General features: G+C 35.8%; 1 protein-coding gene across 2 annotated transcripts in view; it reads right to left on the bottom strand.

Moving 5' to 3' along the window:
- The window catches only part of WDHD1 (WD repeat and HMG-box DNA binding protein 1), an 81,377-nt gene that overhangs the window by 39,226 nt on the left and 15,335 nt on the right, over positions 1 to 26,816 (bottom strand). The window contains exons 9-15 of one of the 2 annotated variants that reach the window (XM_020991296.2): positions 18,044 to 18,150; positions 17,755 to 17,896; positions 16,327 to 16,543; positions 13,621 to 13,808; positions 4,236 to 4,420; positions 3,535 to 3,776; positions 2,060 to 2,197 (exon numbers count right to left, since the gene is read on the bottom strand). In XM_020991296.2, the coding sequence (XP_020846955.1) occupies positions 2,060 to 2,197; positions 3,535 to 3,776; positions 4,236 to 4,420; positions 13,621 to 13,808; positions 16,327 to 16,543; positions 17,755 to 17,896; positions 18,044 to 18,150 (1,219 nt within the window). The remainder of the gene's footprint in view (positions 1 to 2,059; positions 2,198 to 3,534; positions 3,777 to 4,235; positions 4,421 to 13,620; positions 13,809 to 16,326; positions 16,544 to 17,754; positions 17,897 to 18,043; positions 18,151 to 26,816) is intronic. The other variant, XM_020991297.2, reaches the window with a different exon arrangement.

Genomic DNA, 26,816 nt, shown 5'->3' with positions numbered 1-26,816 from the left:
TCCTCTATCACTGTGCCAACAGCTGCCTCAACAAGGTATAGACAGGATTACAGAAAATAAAATGGACAGTTCTTATAAAATTTAAAAATTTTAAACAAAATTAATATAGCTAAAATTACAAGAGAAATAGTTAACTGTAAAAAATCTTTGTAAAATGTTTTCACGAGAAGACCTCATTTCCAAGATCAATAAGAACCATTTAACAACTGATAAATAGTCAAGGGCTACAAATAGACAGTTTTTAAAGAAAAAACTTCAAGCTATCAATAGCCATATTTCTTAAAAATGCAATTAATAACTAGAGAAATGCAAATTAAACTTGATATTTGACTTCATGTCCATCAGATTAGCAAAAATGACAAAAGTTGAAGAGGCTGTGGGAAAATGGATACATTAATGTACTGCTGGCAAAACTATGAATTGGTCTAGAGAGGGGTGGGGAACCTGTGGCCGGGATTTGTTCTGTGAAGTTTGGATTCAGTCAAAGGGCTGCACTTGAGGACCTAGGGAGCCACATGTGGCCTCGAGGCTGCAGGTTCCCCACCCCTGGTCCATTCATTTTGAAAAGCAATTTGAAGTTATGTCTCCAAAGATACTAAGCTGTGTATATTCCTTGACCCTGTGATTCTATTACTAGGACTATAGCTCAAAAAGATTTCGGAAAAGGACTCATACGTGCAAAATATTTATAACAGCTTTTTTTGTAGTGGCAAGAGAACTAGAAACCATGGGATGCCCATATAATGAGGGAATGGCTAAACAAATTACGGTGTAACAATTATAAAACATCGTAAAAACAATTCTGAAAGCTTTAAGTAATCAATTTAATGACCAACCACAATTCCTGAGGAATGATGATCAGTATGCTACTCACCTCCTGAAAAAGAGGTGATGGATTTAGAATGCAGAATGAGACACGCATGTTTCTGAACAAGGCTAAAATAGGAATTTATTTCACTTGATTATGTATATTTGTTAGAAGGGTTTTGTTTGTTTTTTTAATGAAGCATGGAAGAGACTGAAGGGAGAGAAAATTAATGCTTATTAATTGAAAAATTATCCTTGAAAAAAGATAAAAGGCAGTTACAATGTTTAATTAAATTAGTATGATATTTTAATATAACAATATTATTGCACCATAAGAAATAATAAAAGGGAGCATTTCAGACAACCCAGAAGTCCTATATTAACTAATGTAGAGTGAAGTTAGAAAAACCTAGAAAACAATTTGTATACTAATAGGTATCATCTTTTCCATGAAGCCTTTCCTGATCCAAACTGCTAGTATCCTCCCTCACAAACTACCTTGTGTTTAAGTACTACTTTGTACACTTTTATATTTACTAACTTTATATTTATGCTGCATATATTTTATATGTATTTGTTGTCTCTCCCATTAGAATGTAAGGTAGCAAAGATTATTTCATCATATTTACTTGTATACCTAGCTGTATGTGGCACATATTGGTGCTTAATAAATAGTTGCTGATTATTAATTGATAAACAATTTTGGAAGACTTCAGAACTCTGATGAATACAGTGAACAATCATGATTCCAGAGGACTGATAAAGCATGCCACCCTATTCCCAAAAGAGAGGTGATGGACTTAAGATGTAGAATGATAATAACTATCATTTTTATATAGTACTTTAAGATTTGCAAAGCACTTCACAAATATTAACTCATTTTAATCTCACAATAACCCTAAGAGATAGGTGATGTTATGATTCTCACTGTACAGATGAGGAAACTGACACAGACAGTGGCGAAATGACTTGTCCAAGGTCAATATTCAGCTAGTTAATATCTGAAGTTGGATTCATACTCAGGTCTTCCTTATTCCAGGTCCAGCATTCTATCCACTATTCCACCTGCATTTCTAAACATGACGAATATGGGAATTTGTTTTGCTTGACAATACCTATTTATACAAGAGCTTTGTCTTTCTTTTTTTTTCCATTTTGCGGCCTGAGGGATATTGGGAAGGAGAAAAAAATAAATGTTTGCTATTTGACAATAAAATAAAAGGTCAAAGAAAATTAAGTAAATTTATCTTGCCTTCAGCTGAAAATCCAACCCATGCCAGATAAGATTTCCTTGTAAGAGGAAGAGGATCTCCATGCAAAACCTGCTTTTTCTTTTTCCCCAGCTCTAGCAGTTGTATTCCAAGGCACTGATCTCCATCAAATCCAGTACCTATCAATAAAAGGTAGACATCAAAATTATGCAACAAAGGTTATCATACTATAACAAATAATCTAAATGGTTGCTTGTAACATAGTTTTATACTATGAGTGATTCTTATAACTATAACATTTAAAAGTAATATCAGGTTTGTTATCTAGCATCAAACACATATATGAAACTATCCAGTTCTCAGTCATAAGGATCTATATGTAACACACATATAAAATTTACATATATACATTAAAATGTAACCACAGCACTTCATATATGTTGCAACTGTGATTTTTACAAAGTGTATGACAGAATGTTCCTATGTTGTTTTGAAAACCCATTAGAGAGTACAATTATTTTCTTCATTTCTGCAATCAATATCAAATAATATGTATAAGTACTCATCTTCACAAAGGAGCTCACTGATCAACTTCAATCAGCAAAATCTCAAACCTCAAGCACTAAACATTAATAAAAAGTTGTATCTATTACAGGAAGGCTAAAAACCTTTCTTAATTAAGTTTTATGAAGGTCTGGCTTTCTAGACTATATATTTATTTTTGGCATGATAATCTACAACAGAGGTGTCAAATATGCAGCTCATGGGCTACATGTAGCCCACAACACTCCGAAGTGTGGTTTGACCCAGATTAAAACAAGTGGGAAATATTTAACAAAATAAAATCAAACATAGATAATATTACATTTTAAAACTAAGTCAATATGTGGTCTTCAGGAATCCTCATATATAGATCAGTGACCCCAGTTTCTAGTTGAGTTTGATACCACTGGTCAACGATACTGGAATTTCCAATTTTTCTTCAACAAACTACATTGACAAAAGACATGGAAACAAAATCCTAACATGGAATGCTTTTGCTAATACTAATAACCCTATAATTTCACTAATGATAGTGAATATAATAGTATGTTGTTTCTTAATAGTCTAAAATTCCAGTTCCACTTATCCAAAGATTACTGTGGGATTAAAGAAAACAGAGGCAAAATTACACTATACATAATGACTGCAACAATGTAAATAAAGTCAATAGTGAGAGGCAAAAAAACTCTGATCAAATACAATAGCCAATGTCAAAGTTCCATGACACATCCCTCCTTTCTGTCAATAAGCTGTTTTGGGAATAACATACTTTTTAAGGGAGTTTTTCAGGAAGTATTTGATAGGTCAAAACAAAATGTACTAATATCTTTTAAAAAGATGACAGTTGTATAATAGCTAAAATAAATAAAGGTAAAAATATACTACACAATTAAAAGCAAAAAGAAAATGTCTAGGTTCTTCCGTATTCAACACCACACCATAGTGAAACTATAAAAATGGTAATAATAGTTACCTCTGTGGAAAGCAATCAAAAGTTGTTCTCCATGTCCAGCCATTGACACAACAGGGCCAGGAAGACTGAAGACCTCTTTCTGAACACCTCCTATAGAAAATATATGAAGGAGCAAGGCACTGGTGGCAGAAGCAGCCCATCCTTGACCAAGACAAATGGCTTTAATATCCTCATGTGGTGGCATATCTACTGTCCACTCTTTACTTGAATCCCATGAACTAAAATGAAGGCAATGAAGCTTGCTTTAAATTGAAAGAAAAAAGAAAAAAGAAATCTTTAAAACCTTCATATTTTATATTTAAGCATGTGGTTGCTACATAAAATCCTTAAATAGACAACTGTACTCTTGTTATCATACATCAAACTAAAATTCAGTGGCTAGTACATTATATGAATCTATGTAAATAACTGAATAGCCTTCATTAATAATGCCTTTTATAAACTTAAAACCTTGAAATGATGCAGTCACCAACTATATGGAATCAGAAAACTTAATATTTTCTAAAAATAATTTTAATAATGTTAAAATAATTTTTAAATTGTATTTAAGAATTAGTAAGTTAAAAAATAAATTAGCTCAGACAATTTCAATGGATTACTGGAGGAAAATCTAATGCAAGAGTTTAAAAAGCAAAATTAAACTATAAGGCATAACTGTATATATTTTCTCACAGTATAAATTCTTCGTCTATTAACTTTACCTTGCAAGTTCTGTGGTACTCTCACATGCCAACAAAATAGCTTCATGAGAAAGATCTGCAATTGTATAATTTAAAGTGTTTGACAAATGTGTTGCATGGTGTATGGATGTATCATGAAATTCCACATCTATAGCACTGTCCTGATCATCATTATAGCATCGAATAATTCCAACAGAATTCCAAACCTGTAAAAAAATCACTAAGATTAAATTATCAGTCTTGATACAACATAAATACTTAAAATCAGCTAGCTTTTCTAACTATTACAATTATTTCACAATTAACTGAAAGACATAGAGATGATTCCATTGTATGTATATTTTTTTGGCCAAATACAGGCTATTTTATAATACAGTATCTCCCATACATGTGTATCAGTTATCAAATTTTGCCCTGAACCAGAATACTTTAGGAATACTAAAAGCTTACAGGTCCCCAGACTGTCCCTGAGATCCTGAAATAACACAACATTGAATACCCCAAAAAAAGCATCAATAGGACCAGCACAGACCTTCCCTCCAGAAGTGTCCAGCCCTAACATCAAATCTGAAGTCAGGAAGAAAGCTGGGATAATGGGCAAAAAAAAAAGGACTCCTTTATATCAAATTATTATAGAAGCCATGATGCTCAAGGCACAAATACAAAAGAAAAGAATGACTCCAAAACATCTACAAGTGATGCCCCAGAGAAAAACACAGCTTGGGCGCAAATTCAACTAAAATTCCTAGAAGAGATGAAGCAAGGGTTGTTGGGGTTTTTTTAAGACTTATAAATGTTTTTATAAATGAAATGAGGTCTCTTGAGGAAAAAATTGGAAAAGAAGTGAGAGTATGGAAGAAAGAATTAATTAGAAAGAGAATTAACAGCTTGACACATGAGGTACAAAACTTTGCCCACACAACAAACTCCTTGAAAATTAACACAGATCACACAGAAGCTTATGATTCCAGGAAACAACAAGAAATATTAAAATAAAATCAAAAGTCTAAAAAAAAGAAGAAAATATAAGGTATCTCATAGTAAAAATAACTGACCAGGAAAAAAGAGAAAAAACATTTAAGAATCATGGACTACCTGAACAACATGAAAATGGGGCCTGGACATTATATTTCAAGAAATCTTCAAAACACACACACACACCCCCCTACAAAAACCTGCCCAGATATCTTAGAAAGTGAATACAAAGTAGAAACAGAAAGAATCCAGCAGTCAGGTCCTAAAATAAAGTCCAAAATGAAAACTCCCCAGAATATGATACCCAAAATCCAGAGCTTCCATGTCAAAGAAAGAATTCAAGTACTGAGGCTACAGTCAGGATCACCTACAATTTAGTAGCCACCACTATAAAGCAACAAAGAACTTGGAATATAATAGTCCACAAAGCTAAGGATGTGGACTTCTAGCAAAGAACAACTTACCTGGAAAACCCAAGTATAACACTATAAGGGAAATAAATGAATTTTTAATGAAATAGAGGACTTCCAAGCACTCCTGATAAAATGACCAGAGCTGTATAGAAATTTTGAAGGTAAAACACAGTAGTTAAGAAAAGCATAAAAGGGTAATCATGAACAAACAATGATAATTAACTAAACAAGGATATTCTAATATAGGGACATGATACTTTTATCCCCTTTAAGCCCTATCATCATCAAGAGTAATAGAGAGAGTCTAATTAGAGAAGGCATGGGAAAGGTTCTGTTATATCCTGAAGAGAAAAATGGAAAAAGAGGGAAAGAGGAATACAGTAGGGCTCTGGGTAGGGGTGGAAAAAGTAGAGAAAATAACATTAGGGAAAGCTGTCTTACATAATTAGGGTGTACAAGAAAACATCTATACAAAGAGGAGACGATGAGGGAACAGCTAAAACTTTAACCTCCCTCTTATCTGAACTGGTCAATGGAAGGAAGAATACATACATACACATACAGAGTTGGGTACAGAAATATATTTCACTCAAGAGGGAAGTGAGAGGGAAAGGAGAGAATGGGAGAAGGGGACTTCGAGAAAGAATCAATTAAGAAAAGGTTTACCCAGCTTCTAGGATAAGAACCTACTCTTTGAAAAAAAACTTCTGGGAAAACTAGAAAAAAGTATGGCAGAAACTAGGCATAGACCCAAATCTCATACCATATACCAAAATAAAGTCAAAATGGGTTCATGACTTAGATATAAAGGCTGACACCATAAGTAAACTGGGAGAACAAGGAACTGGGAGAACAAGGAATAGTTTACCTATCAGATCTATGGAGAACAGAAGAATTCATGACCAAACAGGAGACAGAGTACATTATGAAAAGCAAAATGGACAATTTTGTTTACATTAAATTGAAAAGTTTTTGCACAACAAAGCCAATGCAACTAAGATTAGAAGGAAGGTAGAAAATTGGGAAGGAATTTTTACAACCAGTCTCTCTGATAAAGGCCTCATTTCTAAAATACATAGAGAATTAAGACAAATTTATAAGAACACAAGCCATTCCCCAATTGATAAATGGTCAAAGGATATGAACAGACAATTCTCAGATGAAGAAATTAAAGCCATCTATGACAAAATGCTCTAAATTGTTACTGATTAGAAAAATGAAAATCAAAACAACTCTGAGGTACCACATCACACCTATCAGATTGGTCAACATGAAAAAACAGGAAAATGATAAATGTTGGAGAAGATGTGGGAAAATTTGGAACACTAATACATTGTTGGTGGAGTTGTGAAATGATCCAACCATTTTGGAGAACAATTTGGAACTATGCCCAAAGGGCTACAAAAATGTGCATGCCCTTTGATCCAGCAATAGCACTTTTTTTTTTTTGTTTCTGGGTCAAAAGGTATAGGTAATTTAATAACTCTTTGGGCATAATTCCAGAATGCTCTCCAAAATGGTTGGATCAATTCAGAAATCTACCAACAATTAGTGTCCCAATTCTTCTACATCTTCTGCAACATTTGTCACTTTTCTCTTCTCTCATTGTAGCCAATCTGGCAGGTATAACATGATTTCTCAAGTTTGTTTTAATTTCCAGCAATAGCACTTCTAGGGCTATATCCCAAAGACATCAAACAAATGGGAAAAGGACCCACATGTACAAAAATATTCATAGCAGCTCTTTTTGTGATGGCAAAGAATTGGAAATTGAGAGGATGCCCATCAATTGGGGAATAGCTGAGCAGGTTGTGGTATATGAATATAATGGAATACTATTGTGCTATAAGAAATGATGAACAGGCTGACTTCAGAAAAACCTGGAAAGACTTATATGGTCTGATGCTGAGTGAAGTGAGCAGAACCAAGAGGACTTTCTACACAATAACAGCCATGTTACACGATGACTAATATTGTTAAACTGAACCATTCTCAGCATTACCAGGATCTAAGACATCTCCAGAGGCCTCGGGATGGAAAATGCTGTCCACATACAAAGAAAGAACTATGGAAGTCAAATCACTATCACTTATTTTTACCTTCTGTTGAGTTTTGTTTCATCCTTCTGATGGTTCCTCCTATTGGTTTTAATTTTTACTTACAACTTCACTACTGTGAAAATGTGTTTAACAGGAATGTAAATGTAAAGTCTACATCAGATTGTACACTGTCTTGGGGAGGATGGAGGGGAGGAAGGGGAAGAACAATTTTCAACTCAAAAGCATATGGAAGTGATTGTTCATAAATCAATAAATTAATAAAACTGAAAAAAAAAGAAAAGGTTTAATCTTACACAAAATAAACTCTAAGCATATAAAAAAATATCATAGCTCTTTTGGAATACCAAAGAATGAGAATCTGAGGGGCTGCCCATAACTTGGGAAATGGACAAACAAGTTGGGGTATGTAAATGTGATGGAATACTATTTTGTTGTAAGAAATGATAAAGAGAATGTTTTCTTAGAAACCTTGAAAGACTTATATAAACCAATGCTGAGTAAAGTGAACAGAAAGAGGAGAATGATTTATACTATGATAGCAATACGGAAAAAGCAAACAACTTTGAAAGAAATTAGGAACATCTATCAGAGTAATGACCAACCATAATTCCAGAGGACTAAAGATGAAACATGCTACCCAACTCCTAATAGAGAGATATAGGACTTTAGTGCAGAATGAGACAAATGTTTTTTAAAAATATGGCCACATATGAAAAAATGCTCTAAATCACTATTGATTAGAGAAATGCAAATCAAAACAACTCTGAGGTACAATATCACACCTATCAGATTGGCCAACATGACAAAACAGGAAAACGATAAATGTTGAAGATGTGGGAAAATTGGAATATTAATGCATTCTTGGTGGAGTTGTGAAATGATCCAACCATTTTGGAAAGCAATTGGAACTATGACCAAAGGGCTATAAAAATGTGCATTCCCTTTGACCCTGCAACAGCATAGGGCTGTAGCCCAAAGAGATCATACAAATGGGAAAAGGACCCACATGTACAAAAATATTTATAGCAGCTCTTTTTGTGGTGGCAAAGAATCGGAAATTGAGAGGATGCCCATCAATTGGGGAATGGCCGAACAAGTTGTGGTATATGAATGTAATGGAATACTATTATGCTATAAGAAATGATGAACAGGCCGACTTCAGATAAACCTGGAAAGACTTGTATGGTCTGATGCTGAGTGAAGTGAGCAGAACCAAGACGACTTCGTACACAATAACAGCCACGTTATGCAATGACTAAGATTGTTAAACTGAACCCTTCTCAGCATTACAAGGATCTAAGATATTTCCAAAAGCCTCATGATGGAAAATGCTATCCACATCCAAAGAAAGAACTATGGAATTTGAATGCAGATCAAAACATACCATTTGCTATTTTTTTTCTTCTGTTGTGTTTTGTTTCTTCTTTCTGGTGGTTTCCTCCTATTGGTTCTAATTCTTACTTACAACATCACTAATGTAAAAATATGTTTAATAGGAATGTATATGTATAGCCTTTATCAGACTGCACACCGTCTTGGGGAGGGAGGTGGAGAAGAAGGGGGAGAAAAATTTAAAACTCAAAAGCTTACGGAAGTGATTGTTGATAATTCAAAATAAATTAATTTTAAAAAAATATGGCCAAAAGGGAAGTTTGTTTTTACTGACTATGTGTGTTTGTAGAACAGTTTGCTCTCCTTTATTTCTCAGGGGATGGAGGGAGGGGGTTTGGGCTGGAAGATGAAAAGGCAGACTTTTACTGATTGAAAAAAATTAAAAAAATATATATATATATATATATATATATATATTTTAAAAATCATACATCTTACTGACTAATGCAGTTACAAATGCCATTTCATTTTCCCCTTATTCTAATATTTGGTTTATGATACAACAACAAAAATTTAAGTTGGGGTTATAAAGAATGAGGTATCTGTAGTCCTTGTAGAGTAATAAAGCATTTAGTAAGCACTTATTATATACCAGGCACTATGCTAAGTACTGGGGATACCAACAACAGCAAGAAAAACACTCCTTGACATCAAAACGCTTACATTCTAAAGGAGAAAACAACACATAAAAGGGAACTGGAAAGGATGGAAAAGAGACATTACACGGTAGCAGCATTGCTGGAGATGTCCATTTAGTGTTGTAGAGATCTGGAACTAAGTCATTTAAGGTCAAATTTTGCCTATCAAAGAACAGGGTGATTCCAGGGGCAGAGTCTAATTTTTCAGAGGTGAGGGAGTGGACATGATGATGGCCTAGTTAGAGACAGCTCTTACCTTCTATCAAGAAACATTACTGGCTTATTGCAAGACATTTAGCCATCAAATAATATGAATTTAGCAACCAACTTCTATGAGCCAGGTACTGGGGATGAAGACAATTCTATTAGGTAGATATTAGAGATGTTCCTGTCTTCATGAAACTTGCATTGTGTCAGGGGAGGTAACATGTGCATATATTAATGTATATAAAAGATACACGATAAATACAAGGGGGTAGTGGTGGGGGAGGCACTAGTAACTGGTGGTATCTGAGCTAAGTTTTTTTTTGTTTTTTAATTTTTTTTTAAATTTTTAACATATGTTTTTAAAACTTTGGGTTACAAATTTTCTCCCTTCCTCCCTCCCCACCCACCCTCATTGAAAAGGCAAGCATCTCGATACAGGTTATAGATGTGCAGTCATGCAAAACACTTCCACAGTAATCACGTTGTGAAAACTAAGTATATTTCCCTTCATCCTATCCTATCCCCCATTTATTCTGTTCTCTCTTTTGATCCTGTCCCTCCTCAAAAGTGTTTGCTTTTGATTATCCCCTCCCCTAATCTGCCCTCCCCTCTATCAACCCCCTGCTCTCTTATACCCTTCCCCCCTTATTTTCCTGTAGGGTAAGATAGATTTCCATACCCCATTGTGTATGTTATTCCCTCCTTAAGCCAAATCCTATGAGAATAAGATTCACTCATTCCCTCTCACCTTCCCCCATTTCCCCTCCACTGTAAAAACCTTTTCTTGTCTGTTTCATGTGAAATAATTTACCCCATTCTCCTTCTCCCAGTATAATCCCCTCTCATCCCTTAATTTTATTTTCCAGATATCACCCCTTCATCTTCAACTCACCCTGTGCCCTCTATCTATGTATGTATACATACATATAACTTTTTTTCCCTCCCACTACCCTAATACTGACAAAGGACTCATGAGTTACAAATATCATCTTTCCTGCAGGTAAACAGTTCAACCTTAATAAGTCTCTTATGATTTCTCTTTCCTGTTTACCTCTTCCATGTTTCACTTGAGTCTTGTATTTGAAAATCAAATTTTATATTCAGCTCTCATCTTTTCCTCAGGAAATGCTTGAAAGTCCCCTATTTCATCGAATGACCATTCTTTACCCCGAAAGATTATACTCAGTTTTGCTGGGTAGGTGATTCTTGGTTGTAATCCTATCTCCTTTGCCCTCCAGAATATTATACTCCATGCCCTCCAGACCCTTAATGTAGAAGCTGCTAAATCTTGTGTTATCCTGATTGTGTTTCCACAATACTTGAATTGTTTCTTTCTGGCTGCTTGCAATATTTTCTCCTTGACCTGGGAATTCTGGAATTTGGCTACAATATTCCTAGGAGTTTTCCTTTGGGGATCTCTTTCAGGAGGTGATCAGTGGATTCTTTCAATTTCTATTTTGCCCTCTGGTTCTAAAATATCAGGGCAGTTTTCCTTGATAATTTCTTGAAAGATGATGTCTAGGCTCTTTTTTTGATCATGGCTTTCAGATAGTCCAATAATTTTTAAGTTCTCTCTCCTGGATCTATTTTCCAGGTCAGTTGTTTTTCCAATGAGATATTTCACATTCTCTTCTATTTTTTCATTCTTTCAGATTAGTGTCATAGTGCCTTTATTTCTCAAATTGTCACTAGCTTCCAATTTCTCCATTCTAATTTTTAAGGAAGTATTTTCTTCAGTAAGCTTTTGGACTTCCTTTTCCATTTGGCCAATTCTGCTTTTTAGAGCATTCTTTCTTTTCTTGGCTTTTTGGACCTCTTTTGACATTTGGGTTAGGCTATTTTTTAAGGTGTTATTTTCTTCGGTATTTTTTGGGTCTCCTTTAGCATCACTCTCAGTTTTTCCTCTACTTCTCTTACTTGCTTCTCAAAATCATTTTTGAGCTCTTCCATGGCCTGGGACCAATTCATATTTTTCTTGGAGGCTTTGGATGTAGGAGCTTTGGCTTCATTTTCTTCTTCTGGTTGTATGTTTTGATCTTCTTTGTCACCAAAGTAAGATAATATAGTCTGGCTCTTTTTGCGCTGCTTGCTCATGATCCCAGCCAATTACTTGAATTATAAACTCTTTGTTAAGGTAGAGGTCTGGTTCCAGTGTGGATAAGATACTGTCCCAAGCTTCAGGGGGTTTGTGCAGCTGTTTTCAGAGATACTTCTAGGAACCTGTAAATTCTCAGTTCTTCCAAGGTGCTATGATCAAGGGCGAGGTGTTTACTCCTTTCCTCGCTTGTGCTCTGGTCTATAAGTGACCAGAAGCACTCTTTTCTGTCTTGGAACTGTGAGGAGGGTTTCCTCTCCACAGCCACTACAAGCTCCACCACGCCAGCACTCCTCCTCTCCCCAGGACCACCACCCAGAACCATGAACCTGATCCAAGCACGGGCAAAACAAGAGAAGCCTGCACCAGCAGAGAGATCCCTGCAATTCCCTTCGTATCAGACACTCGATTCCCCCTCAGTCTGTCGGCCAGAAGCTCAGGAGGCAGCCGCCACCCCGGGTCAAGCTTGTGGAATGAGGCTGGGACTCCATGCTTCTCTCTCACTGTAGAAACAGACTTTTCACACAGACGTTCTGAGTTGTCTTTGGCGTTCATGGGTTGAGAGGTCTGGAAACCACCACAGCCGCCCGCGATTCAGTTCTCTGAGGCCTGCTCCAGGTTCCCTGCGGCCTGCGCCAAACTGCGCTCCTCTCTCCGCCCGGCGCGATATACCTTTCTGACCAACCATCCAGGCTGTCTTGGGCTGGAAATTTGTTTCACTCTGTCTTTTTGTGGGTTCTGCTGCTTTAGAATTTGCTTACAGCCATTTTTTATAGGTATTTGGAGGGATTTGGGGGAGTTTAAGCAAGTCACTGCTTTTACTCCATCATCTTGGCTCCGCCCCAACTGAGCTAAGTTTTAAAAGAAACCAGGGATACTAAGATGCAGAGATAAGAAAGAAGTACACTCCAGACATGGGAAACAGCAGGCATAAAGGTATGTGGATGTGCCCCTTCTACAACTGTATTTTCTTCAGAAGTCAAAATCTACATATTACATAATACATAATGACTAGGAGATTAAGGCCTCACAAGTAATGACAATTACAATAAAAGTTTCAAAAACTTTTCAAAAGAAAATGCTGTCCCTGATTTTTAAATAAAATTCATCTCAGATCTATTCCATCTAAAACAACCATAAGCTATACACACTAAAAACCTTGATTAGTAAGTATCCAACTATCTGAAATGGTTAGTTAATTTCTTTCTGAACTCTACTTTGAGGGAAATAGGCAAAAATAGTAGGAATTTATTCAAAAGGACAATCTTTAAAAAAACCTATAGTCAAGACAAATTCAATTTCCTTTTCCTTTTCTAGCTATACTAGTGTATAATGAACAATATTCTAAATGAAGACCCTGATGCACTGAAAGAGATAAAATCGTTGAAAAAAAGTTGCAATTATGTTCAGTATACTACATTCTATAAGATAGAAAAGTAGAGTCATACATGTTAGAATAATTTCTAACAAGATTTTAAACCTTTAATCAACTAGAAAATTAACTTAACTATAATAACCTATTTCAGGTAATCAAGGTTTTCTGTTGTCACATAACAGTAAGGATAACTGCTAAATATAATTGAAAGACTTTTGATCATTAAATACAAAGCTCCTGATGAACCTTACCATGAATCGATGGGTGAGGTGTGGGGGAGTAGAACCAGATTGGAATGGCTTTTGCTGGGGAGATGGCATTGGTCCATCATAAAATGGCCTTCGGGAAGTTGAAAGCAGCACAGCATGAGTGCTACCCCAATGCTCATCTTTCTCCTCCTCTTTTTCACAATGAGAACCCTTTTCCATCAATGCAACTTCTGGAACAGAAAATTTTTTAATCAGAGAATCATAAATACCAAGAAAATAAAGAAATATAAGCTAAGAAGCTGTTGTGAAAATAAAGACCAATTTCTGATTATCACATACAAACTATGAGCAATCTGACCTGCCAATCAGCCAGCAGCAATATTGTCCCACTTAGTACACTGGACATTTATATACTAGTCAAAATGGAAAAGGGAATATCCTAACCGAAGAGCACGCCGAAATCACATGACTTCCTCATTATAGCAATAGAGCACCTGGTGGTTGCAGAAGCAAATGTAAAAAACATGTATTTTTTTTAGGTTGCAAAATAACAGCATCATAGAACTGGCAAATGATCTAGTCTAACCTACTACCCAGGAATCTCCACTATAAAGTTCCTGAAAGGTAGTTGTTGTCTGGTCATTCAAAAAAAAATACGACCAATGATTAGAAATTTACTACTTCATAAGTTCATTGCATTCTTAAACAGTTCTAAATATTGAAAAGTTCTTCTTCACATTGAAAGAAAATCTGTCTTCTTAAGCTTTCCTCTGCTGGATCCAGTTCTGCCATTGGGAGGACACAAAATAAATTTAGTCCTTTGTTCCAACATCGTAAGTCACAAACTTTCTAAGCCTACATTTCCTCACTTGTAAAACAGGGATAATACTTGTGATGAAAATGCTTTTAAGTCCTAAAATTAAACATTTTACTCTACATTTTAAGGACCCCAGAGGTGAAAAGACTTATTACCAATTATTACCAAAGGTCCTTCATTCCTTTATCTGATCCTGACATTGCAGGCTCTCCACCTTTATCGTTCTCCTCTGGAATTATGTCAGTTTGTCAATGTTCTTTCAAAGACAGTGTCCAATAATCAACCATAACTGTTTATTAAATATTTTTAACTACTTGAATTATTAACATTTAGGGAATGGCTAAAATGATGCAGTACTCCATGTTGGAGTACTTACCACTGGTAAGAATGGCAAGTACGAGGAATATAGTATGAAAAGGCCTGTACAAAATAATGCAAAATTTTAAAAAGCCAAACAAGAAGTACAGTTTACATCCCACAACAATTTCATTTTTTTTAAAGTATAAATTTATAGGTATGTGTATAAATTTTTTTATTGCTGTTTTGGATCTGATTTCATTGGTGTACATAGGAACTCCCAGGGAAGAAACTGCCTCTCAACACAGATGAGAAATTGCTGCAACCTGAAGTCTTCCTGAGCTATATGGGCTACTGAGAGGTTAAGAGATTTGCCCAGGGTCACAGACCCAGTATATCATAGGTAGATTTGACGCCAGGTTTTCTAATGCCAACTCTTTACTACACCACCCTGCCTCTCCTATAAATAAATATATAATACCAGTAGGGAGAAGATTTAGAATGAGTCATCTACGAGTTGATATTCTTACTAGTTTAAGTACATTCCAAAATAGTAAAAAGTTTGGAGTCTAATATACAGGTTTTTTTTTCTGTAAAGCTATATGAATTTATAATGTAAAAAGAAAATAAAGGCACTCAAATACAACACAGTATTCCACATGTGATATTAACAATGTAGAACATAAAGGGTCCATTACCTTCCTTGTTTGGCATACTATTTTTTTTGGTGTGTTGGGGGGGAGCTAATTCAGCCTATTAATTTCACTGGTGTGGGTATCTCCTGATGGAAACTCCCTCCACCAACGCAGATCAACAAATCATTTATAATTTACAATCTTAAGGCACTTCAACAGCACTGAAAGGTTAGGTGATTTGTCCACCCTACCAACATATATCAGAGATAGAATTCAAACCCAGATCTATATGACTCCAAGGTGGCACTCTATCCTCTCCATTTCTTTGATTAGAGGAGCCTTTTTTGGCAATTATTATCACATTGCTAACTTGTACTGATCCTACCATAACAAAACCCCCTAACTTTTCAACATGAAGCCTATAAAGCCATATGGCCTCCCAGTCCATACCAACAAAAACTTTTCTAAAACCTTTTTAGAGTAGTACCTAAGATCTATTCCTACTAAATTTCATCTTATGAAATGTGGTACATCATTCTAACCAGCTGGGAACTTTTTGAATATGGATTTCATCATCTAATATACATGAGCTTCCCTTCTTTATATTGTGTCATACACAAATCTGAAAAGAGATCTTCATTCAAGTCTTGATATAAATGAAAAATAGGACAGAATCCTAGAGACCTCTCTCAAAATTGGGAAAAAAATGGCACTAATACTTTAATCATATTCTTTGTGTCTGGTTATTCGTTAGTTATGAATACAACTAACAGTTAACATCACCCCTCTGACATTTCTACATCTTGTCTACAATGACATCACAGCAGACTATCAAATGCTATTCTGAAATCAACAGGCACTGTCTCTGACATTTCCCTGATCTGACATATCAAAAATGATTATTAAGAAACTTTCAGGAATTTCATAATTACTTCAATTAAAAATTAAAATAATTTGTCAGCAGTATGGCCTATCACATATACATCATTAGACTCTTACCAACTGAACTGTCATCATCTTCTAGAATGTGATTTCTGTGTCTAGGGTACCCTGAAGCCAACATGAGATCATCTTCATCATCTTCATAATCTGTTCTTCCTTTTGGAATTAATTGGAACTCCATATTTTCATTTAAAAAATCACCATTGTCAGCATTATCACTATCATCATCTCCATCAAAAAGATGACTGTAAACTTTGTTTCCCATACCAGAAACCTTTAAAAAAATTAATTAATGTCAGAAATTATTTAGGGAAACTTAGTTAAACAGAAGTTAATTTAAGTAATTAATAATCAGTTGAAATATATCTGTTCCCTTCTACAGCAGCAGTTGTCTATACCAATTATTTGGCTGCTAAAAATTACTGCCTTTATTGTAAATTATCTTTTGCGTGCATAAATCTTTCCCAAAATAGGTAGCAAGTTCCCTTACTGTTGGGGCATGGGCCCTGTTTTTATTCCCTACAGTATACTGTACATAGTAAGCATAAATAAACATTTAATTGACATTTTTTAAAAGAAATGTTACAAACTGCATGCAATGGACTAATGTCATGGCAGATAAGAATTAAGATATTTATGAATTAGAATTCTATCATAAAAGTTAATCACAGATTATGTCTTTTAAGTATCACCACAAGAACATGTGGTGAAAATTTAAGATTATATAATTCAAACAACTGTTGAAATTAAAAACATTTTCATTTACTTATTCACTCCAAATGAGGTATAAACAGAGGCTTAATTCATGAATTTGTCAAATCTTCTTCCTTAGAACATATATTAACCATATCTTAGTCAGGGATGGGGAGCCTGCAGCCCTGAGGCCACAAATAGCCTTCTAGGTTGTTGGGTGCAGCCTTCTGACTGAACACAAGTTTTACAGAACAAATCCTTTTATTAAGGGGATTTGTTCTGTGAAGTTTGGATTCAGCCAAGGGGCTACACTTGAGGACCTAGGGGGCCACATGTGGTCTCAAGGTTGCAGGTTCCCCACCCCTGTCTTAGGTAGATATGTATGCGTAATCACCACTAAAGAATCAAATTTCAAATAATAATTTTTTTAAAATGATTTAGAAATCCATAGAGGGAGAGGAAAAAAATACCTCCACTAAATTCAAAAGCCAATAAAGTGTGCATACTCTTTGACCCAGTAATACCACTATTAGGCTTATACCTCAAAGAGATCAAATAAAGAAGAAAAAGTTCTATCTCTCTCTCTTTCTCTCCCTGAGTATGTATAAGGAGTGAGGTAAGGAGATGAAATAAATGATTGATAATTTTTTTAAAAGAAAATAATTTTTAAAAAGAAAAAATAAATTCAAATGCCCACAGAACCCTAATCATCTTAATAGCTACTTAAAGTTTTCATTAAATTTGCTTCTCATCATAATTTAAAAAAAAAGAATCAAACTTCTATGGTATTACTTTACTACTTGACTTTGTTCCATCTATATCACACACATTCTCCAGCAGTCCCAAGTTTCCTTCAGCATCAGTATATGCTAGTTGCCTAGAGGTAGGGTGCCACGCCAGGCCACAAATTGTATAACCTTTCTCATGTTTCACCCTAAAAACAAAAAATAAAGGTTGAATTTAAAACATGATAAAGAAATTCCAATAACATAATTCTTTTAGTAAATTCTAGTTAGAGGAAGTCAAATGAATTTTTCAAAACCAAAGAGGAATAAGACAAACAATGTATATTCAACTCTACCTTTCCATGCAGTCTTTGGTTTCCACATTCCAAACTACAATACAACCATTTACACTCCCTGCTGCCAAATATTTTTCACAAGGAGACCAGGTTACTACATTGAGGGGCTATCAAGAAAAACAGATAACAAAACAAAGGCAGTTTTAGGTAAGTTGAGACTATATACACATTTTGATTTAGCAACTAGGTGACAAAGTGGATAATCAAGAAGTCATAATAACTGAAGTCAAGAAAACCAAAGTTCAAATCCTGCCTAATACACCTGTGAGCTGTGTGATTACGGGCAAGCCATTTAACCTCTCTCTGCCTCAGTATTCTCATATGTAAAATGAGGATAATAATAGCACCTACCTTATAGAATTGTGAGCATCAAATAAGATAACACATGTACAGCACTTTGTAAATCTTAAAGCACTACATAAATGCTAGTTGCTATTATTATTCCATAAATGTCATTATCTGAGGTTTCAAAGGACTTCTAACTAGATTGCATTACACAAAGGAACATAGTAGGATTAGAATAAACATTCAGTTATTCTTTGAAACTATTACTTTGGCTACAGGTTTGAAAACAAAAATTAACAAGTTGTAAAAAAAATTTTTTTTTAAAACCTGTTACCTTATTCAGATCTGAGATCACTGATTCTACTTCAACTTTGTTGTTATTCAGTCATTTTTCAGTCGTGTCTAACTCTTTATGACCCCATCTGGGGTTTTCTTGGCAAAATGGATTGCCATTTCCTTCTTCGGCTCATTTTATAGATAAGGAAACTGAGGCAAACAGGGTTAAGTGACTTGACCCAGAGCAAGGAAGTGTCTGAGATCACATTTGAATTCAGGTCTTCCTGATTCCAGGCCCAGCACTCTACTGTGCCAAAAGATTTATCATCAAAAGCTGATATATTTAGTTACTTCCCTAGGAGAAAAGCAATACCTCAACTATAACAAGTAAGAAGAGAAAGATATTTCTATCCTTCTGGAAGGTCTGCCACCACTGATGAGTTAATGAAAGCTGGAATAAAAGACTTTTGAAACCTAGACTTATTATAAATAAATTCACCTACATCCTTGATCTTTTCTTTTGTGTATTCTTTCATTTATTTGTAATAATTGAAACCTAGTTTTCTCCTGAAGATATCACCTCAGAGAGGATAGTTTACTACTTCTCCCACTTCCCCAGGCAAGTAAAGTAGTATTCCTCATACCCACTCCAGACCTTTAATCTGGCCCCATTACTCAACAGTCTCTCCTTTGATTGAAGGCAACTTATCACGGCTCTCTCTCATTATTGCTGTCATTTACTAACTTGAAATATTTTCCTCTACCTTTCTCAGTCTATGCTGTATTTTTTAGGAGGAATTGTGGGAAGATGCAATGTAGATGCACACTAAACCCACACAAACTCTCCAGTAAATCCCTAAAAATCCATCAGAAAGAGCCATGATAGAGAAAATCAAAGAGCTATAAATTACTACATCAAGTCTAGGACTATATAAAATGACTACCAGAATCTTTTAAAAGGTCTGATTGGAGATAAGCCAGTGGAGGCTGAAGACAAAGAGTTCAAGTAAAGTAGATGAAGAGCAGGAGACAAGGTCAGGCTAGAGACAAGTTCAGGAGTGGGAGACAGAGGCAGAACAGGGCAAAGGCAAAGCAGCCAGACGCAAAGCAAGAGAAAAGGCCAGACAAATGCCCGGGCCAACAGAATTTCCAAGCATAAGCCACCCCAGGAAACAAGGCCAAACCACTGATAGGACAGTCCAGTGGCCGAGGAGTCCACAGGCAGAGTCAGTAAAGGATATAATGCTAAGGCAGACCCTAGGAAACAAAGTATTTGGGGTCTTACAAGAAGCCTGCTAACAGAACAAACAATATCTTGTTGGGGCATGTCAGATGAACAGTAAAAACTCAAATCAACTCCAGGCTTAGGACTGTGCAAGAAGACAGAAAAGAGGCCAAGGCCAAACCCTAAGTTGAGCTATCAAAAGATTGAGCTAAAACCCAGAAAGTCTTGCAGAAGGCAGGGGTTAGTCTGACCCACTTCACTTGGAATCAAGCAGAGTGTTCCCATACCATCCAAAAGTGTATGATAAGGAGGCAGATTCTGACCATAGAACAAAGCCCCAATCTAGAAACCAAAGCTGGTGATATGAGTAAACAGAAGAAAATACCAAAAACAATGAAGAAATACTATGGACTAAGAGAAGACCAAGAGATAAATGTCAAAATGGAATAACTCCACAAGTCCAAATAGAAACTAAAAGAAAAGAACAGCCACAAGGACAACGAGAGTACCTAGAAGAAATGAAGCAATAGATACAACAGGTAAAGTTAAATGAAGTGACAAATGGGGAGGAAAGAATGGAAAGGTGAAGTAATAGCTTTGAACAGTGGCAAACCTTATACATGAAGTAAAGTAGCTGAAAACTAAGAATGGACCAAACAGAAAGCAATGAAACATGAGACGATAAGAAATATAAGGGAAAAAACAAGGAAAGAAAATTAAGGTATATATACTATAAAATCAATTAATCTGGGAAACAGATCACGGGGTGGGGGAGGGGGAGAGAAGCTTGTATACTATATTTTAAGAAATCAGAAGTAAAAACTTCCTAGATTCATTAGGAAAAGAGGCGAAGTAAAAAGAAAAAATCCACCAACCTACTGAAAGAAAGCCCAAAATGAAAACTCCCAGGTACATGATAGCCAAAATCCAGAGCTTCTAAGTCTAAGAAAAAAAACACAAACAGCCAAAAAGCAGGAGTTCAAGAACCAAGGGGCCACAATCAGGATGACACAATATTTGGCAGGAAAGCTTGGAATATAACATTTGAAAACCCTAAGGATAAAAGTCTTCTAGCAAGAACAGCCTATCCAGGAAAAAAAAAAAGCATAACCCTACAAAGGGAAAAATGGACATTTAACGAGAGTGAAATTCCCAGTATTCCCCCACCTATGAGCATCTGATTCTTAAGGAATTATCCTTCACCTGCCTATTTTACCAATAACTATAGTTATTCATACAACTATTTAACTTGTGTTTGTGGAGATGAGAGAAATGTTTATAAAAACCAACCTGGACTAGAGAGATGGCAGAATAAAAAAGCCACATCTCAGCAATTCATACTATTAAACAACTACAATGGTCAGAATAAAGAAATGGGGAAAAGAGAAGAATATAAAAATGTTTTTTCCTGGAGCAGGTAGGTGGCGCAGTGGATAGAGTACCAGCCCTGAAGTCAGGAGGACCTGAGTTCAAATCCGGCCTCAAGACCAAACACTTATTAGCTGTGTGATCCTGGGCAAGTCACTTAACTCCAATTGCCTTTAAAAAAAAAGGTCCCTAAAAAAGCAGGTTTGTTCATATCACCCCACTACTCAATAAACCCCAGTAGTTCCCTGCTGCCTTCAGAACCAAATACAATATATTATTTGGTGTTCAATTATTTGGTGTTCAAATCTCTACATAACCTACTGCTTATCCTTCCAGTCTTCTTACCCTTTATTCCCTGCCACATTCTCTTTAACACAGTGATATTGGCCTCCTGCCTATTCCACGAACAAGACACTCCATCTCTCAGCTCTGAGAATTTTCTCTGTTTGTTCCCCAGGCCTAGAAGGCTCTCCCTCCTCCACTCTAACCACTAACCTACCAAGATTCCTTAAGTCCCAATTAAAATCCCATATTTACAGGAAGCCTTTCCCAACCTCTTAATTCTAGTGCCTTCCCTCTTTTAATTATTTCCTTATTATTCTGTAAATAGCTTGTTTGTATGTATGTCATTGCTTGTAGTCTACCCCATTAGACTGAGAACTCCTTCAGGGCAGAGACAGTCTTTGCCTCTTTTTATACACCTAGCACTTAGCACAGTGCTTGGCATTTAATACATGATGAATGACTGACTAACAAATCTGTCCTTTAGATTTGAATGTCAGGCTGCTAAGGCTCAAACCACTCAGTTAATATAGCTTCCTACTGACCTCTGACCATACTGACAAGGCTTCCAGGTCACCTAAAGTAAAAAGATCCAGCCACATGGGGTTGCGGTCCTTCAGATGTGGTGGATGTCCCAAAGCCACCACAAGTCACCACACCAGACCATTGCTGATCAGATGCAAGTGCTGCAGCATTTGTGCTAGGCTATAACTAAGTAAATCTTTTGCTAACTATCAAAGTGCATCATTTTAATATCTAACCTAAACTAAGATCAGGCTGGGTCAGGCCTGTCCATTATAAGGGGCAAAAATTTAAAATATCAAATCTCTCTCTTTTAAAAACTTTACTTACTTCTTTGCTGACCAGTTGGGAATTAACTGGATGGAAAAGTCATCTTTATGGAGCAAAGTATTTATAGTTCCCCAATTTATCCACATGAAAAAGAATAAAGAATAATACTCACCAGAAGCCTCCAATCGATTCAGCTGATTGTACAAAAGCAAATCATATGTAAGCTACCCAAGATGCTGAATTCTACAACTGACAAATACTATGAAATTTTTCTTGCAACTGTCTGCACTCCTTATTAATGAAATATAATATATCCCCTCACTTTCCCCATACTAAAAGTCCTGGAGAAGTGGTATTTGGCAGGGAGGAATGAGAAAGAACACTAGCAACACAGTAAGCCAGTTACTCCTTTGCCACCTGCTGGAACAAAGGCAGGCATTAATGAGAGTTCTAAAGTCTTTGAAAGTCGTTTTGCTCTACAATGCTGCTATCAATGAATAAATTCTCCTAGTTTACTCACTTCACTCTGTATCTGTTCACTGAGTTCTTTCTAGTTTCCTCTGAAACTGTCCATTTCATCATTTCTCATAATCAGTTAATATTTATTTAAGTGCTTATTATGTGCATGGCATTGCGCTAAGCACTGAAGATACAATAAGAACCAAAAGATAGTCCTCCCCCTCAAGGAGCTTACAGTCCAATGCAGGAGACAATATGCAAACAAATATATACTATGCAAGCTAAATACAAGATAAATAGGGAATAATTAAAAGAGAGAAGGCACTACAATTAAAGAGGGTTTGGGGAAGACTTCCTAAATAAAAGATGGGATTTTAAGGAGCAGCTAGGTGGCGCAGTGGATGGAGTACCAATCCTGAAATCAGGAGGACCTGAGTTCAAATCCAGCCTCAGACCAGACACTTACTAGTTGTGTGACCCTGGGCAAGTCGCTTAACCTCAACTGCCTTTAAAAAAAAAAAAAAGAAGATGGGATTTTAGTTGGGACTTAAAGGAAGCCATAGAAAGTCAGTAGTCTGGTGAGGGGTGGGGAGGAAGTGTTCCAGGAATGGAGGACAGCCAGAGAGAATGCCCAGTGCAGAGAGATAGAGTGTCTTATTTGTGGAATAGCCAGGAGGCCAGTATCACTGGATCTAAGAACATGTGTCGTGGTGTAAGAAGATTGGAAAAGTTAAGAGAAGGCTAGGCCACGAAGGGCTCTGATCGCCAGACCATTTTTTATTTGATCCTGGAGGCAACAGGAAGCCACTGAAGTTTACTGAGTGTGTGTATGGAGGATGGAGGGATAGGAGATGACATGATGAGATCTGAACTTCAGGAAAATAACTTTAGTGGCTGAATGGAGGATGGACTGGAGTAGGAAGAGAGTTGAGGCATGCAGACCCATCAGAAGGCTACTGTAATAGTCTAGTTGTGAGGTGATGAGAGCTTGCACTACGCTGGTGACAGGGTCAGAGGAGAGAAGGGAATGTATTTCAAAGATGTGGTAAAGGTGAAATCAACAGACCTTGGAAACAGATTGGATATGTGCAGTGAGAGATAAGTCAGGAATAATACAATAATATTCCATTACATTCATATACCACATCTTTTTAGCCATTCCTTAATAGAATGACACCCCCTTAGTTTGCAATTTTTGGCAACTCCAAAAAGAGCTACTACAAATATTTTGTACATATAAGCTTTTTACCTTTATCTTCGATCTCTCTTTGGAAAATTCTAGTAAACAGTATAGCTGGGTCAAAGGGTTCACAAAATTTTGTTGCTTTGGGGGCATAGTTCCAAACTGCTTTCCAGAATGGCTGGACCAGTTCCTGGAACCAGGAATACCTACGTGCAAATCTGGCATCAGGCTGACCTCAGGTATTTCCTAGCTCTGTGACCCTGGGTAAGTCTAGATCTAACCTCTATTTGCCTCAGTTTCCTCAACTGTAAAATAGAAATAATAATTGTTGTTGAGTCATTTCAGTCCTGTCCAACTCTCCAAGATCCCATTTGAGATTTCTTGGCAAAGATACTGGAATGGTTTGCCATTTCCTTCTCTAGCTCATTTTACAGATGAGGAAACTGAGGCAAACAGGTTTAAGTGACTTGCCCAGGTGACACAGCTAGTAAGCTGTGCTGGATTTGTACTCACGTCCTCCTGATTCCAGGGCCAGTGCTTTATCCACTGTGCCACCTAGCTGCTCCACAGATAACAAGAACACCTGTTTCCAAGGCTCGTGAGTATCAAATGAAATACTTGTAAAGTGATTAGCAGAATGCCTGGAATATAGGAGGCGCTTAATAAATGCTTATTTTCCTCCTTCCTTTCTTCCAATTTAGAGTTCTACCAACAGTGCACTAGTGTACGTATTCTCACAAGGCCCCCCAATATCTGTCATTTTCCTTTTCTGTCATCTTTGTCTGATAGGTATGTGGTGACACATCAAAGTTGATTTAATTTGCATTTCTCTAATTGTTAGTGATCTAGAACATTTTTTTCATATGGTTATTGCTAACTTGGATTTCTTCCTTTGAGAACTGCCAGTTCATATCCTTTCACCACTTATCTATTGGCAAATGGCTCTCAGTTTTAAAAGACTGTATCAATTTCTCATATATTTGGATATAAGAATTTCATCAGAGAAACTTGCTGCAAAGATTTTTTCCATTTATCCATTTCCCTCCTTTTTTGGAGGAGGGGAAGGCAATCAGGGTTAAGTGACTTTGCCAGGGTCACACAGCTAGTATGTGTTTGAGGCTAGATTTGTACTTAAGTCCTCCTGACTCTAGGGCCAGTGCTCTATCCGCTGCGTCACCGAGCTGCCCCAATCCAAATATTTATTAAATATATCATGTGATAGACTTTGAGGAGGCACATATGTGTATATGGATGTTTTTGTTTATGGTCACATACTTAGTGGGTATTTGATAGTTGGGATTTCAACAACAGATCTTTCTCACTCAAAGTCTAACCTTTTCCCATTGATGGTAGAAAAGCAGGCCTTTACATATAATATTCCAAAGCAGATCTAACTACATTAGATTTGTTTGTGCAAAAACCTAAGTTTTACAAAATCAAAATTGTTCATTTTCTTTTGCCTATTCTCTCTATTGCTTGTTTAGTCATGAACTCTTCTCCTACTCATAGATCTGAAAGGCAATTTCTTCTTTGCTCCTCTAATATGTGATATTACTTTTTACATTCAGATCATATATCCATTTGTAGTTTAACTTGATATATGGTGTGGGTGTTGGTCTAAACCTAATTTTTATGACACTGCTGTCAGTTTTCCCAGTAATTTTTTGTCAGATAGTGAGTCTTTCCCCCACAAAGACTGGGGTCTTTGGGTTTATTAAACACTATGCTACTGTGTTTATTTTCTTCAGTATGTTGTGTACTAATTTGTTCAATTGATTCATCTTTATTTTTTTATGTTTTTTCCTCACTTTTTTTTTGATCTTTATTTTTTTAACCAGAACTAAATTGTTTTGATGATTACTGCTTTATACTACAACTTAAGATCTGGTACTGATAGACCCTCTTCCTTCCCACTTTTTTCATTATGATCCTTGAGACTTTTTAAGCTTTTGTTCCTCAATATGAATTTCATGATTATTCTTTCTAGAAATAAAATATTTCTATGATGGTTTGATAGCTATACCACTGAATAAGTAAATTAACTTGCTATTTTTATTATATTGGCTCAATCTACCCATAAGCAATGAATGTTTCCCATTCTTTAGTTCTATCTTTATTTGCTCAAGAATGTCTTATAAAATTGGATTCAGATATAAACTCCCATATATTTTGTACCTTCTACAGTTATTTTGAATAGAATTTCTCTTCTAGTTATTCCTCCTGGGTTTTGCTCATGAATGCTGATTATTTATGTGGATTTATTTTATATTCCGCAACTCTGCTGAACTGACTAATTATTTAAATTTTTCATGGACTCTCAAGGGCTTCTAAATATATATAATTGTTTCCTCTTTGCTAATAATTATTACATCTTAATTTCTCTTTCTTGTCTTTTTATTACATCTAGCATTTCTACCTCTATGTTAAACAGTAACAGTACTATAACAGGCTTTCTAAAGTTAATAGAAATGGGTATTGGATTTTATCAAAAGTCATTTCAGCATCTATTGATATTATTATAGTGTTTTTAATATTTATATTATTAATGTGATTTAGTACATCTACGTTCTTCGTTATACATTCTTGATAGAAACCAAATCGGGTCAAAGAATATGATTTTTCTAATTTGCTATTAAAGCTTGCTTGCTGATATTTCGTTCAATATTCATTAGAGATATTGATCTACAGTTTTCTTTCTCTGCTTTGTCTCTCCTTAGTTTAGGTATCAAAACCATATTACTATCATATAAAGTGTAAGGCTCCCATCTTTTCTTATTATTACAAATTATTTATGTAAAATTAGAATTGTTTTTTAAATGTTTAATGATATTCACTTAGAAATCCATTTGGTCCTGTAGTTTATTTCTTTAGGATTTTATTTTTGTTTTTTAAATTTCTTTTTC

Source organism: Phascolarctos cinereus, unplaced genomic scaffold (assembly GCF_003287225.1).
Source record: "Phascolarctos cinereus isolate Bilbo 61053 unplaced genomic scaffold, phaCin_HiC Scaffold_2;HRSCAF=192, whole genome shotgun sequence".
In the NCBI taxonomy this organism is placed as follows: Eukaryota; Metazoa; Chordata; class Mammalia; order Diprotodontia; family Phascolarctidae; genus Phascolarctos; species Phascolarctos cinereus.
The sequence above is the reverse complement of the archived record's forward strand: the minus strand, read 5'-3'. Positions and strand labels throughout refer to the sequence as shown.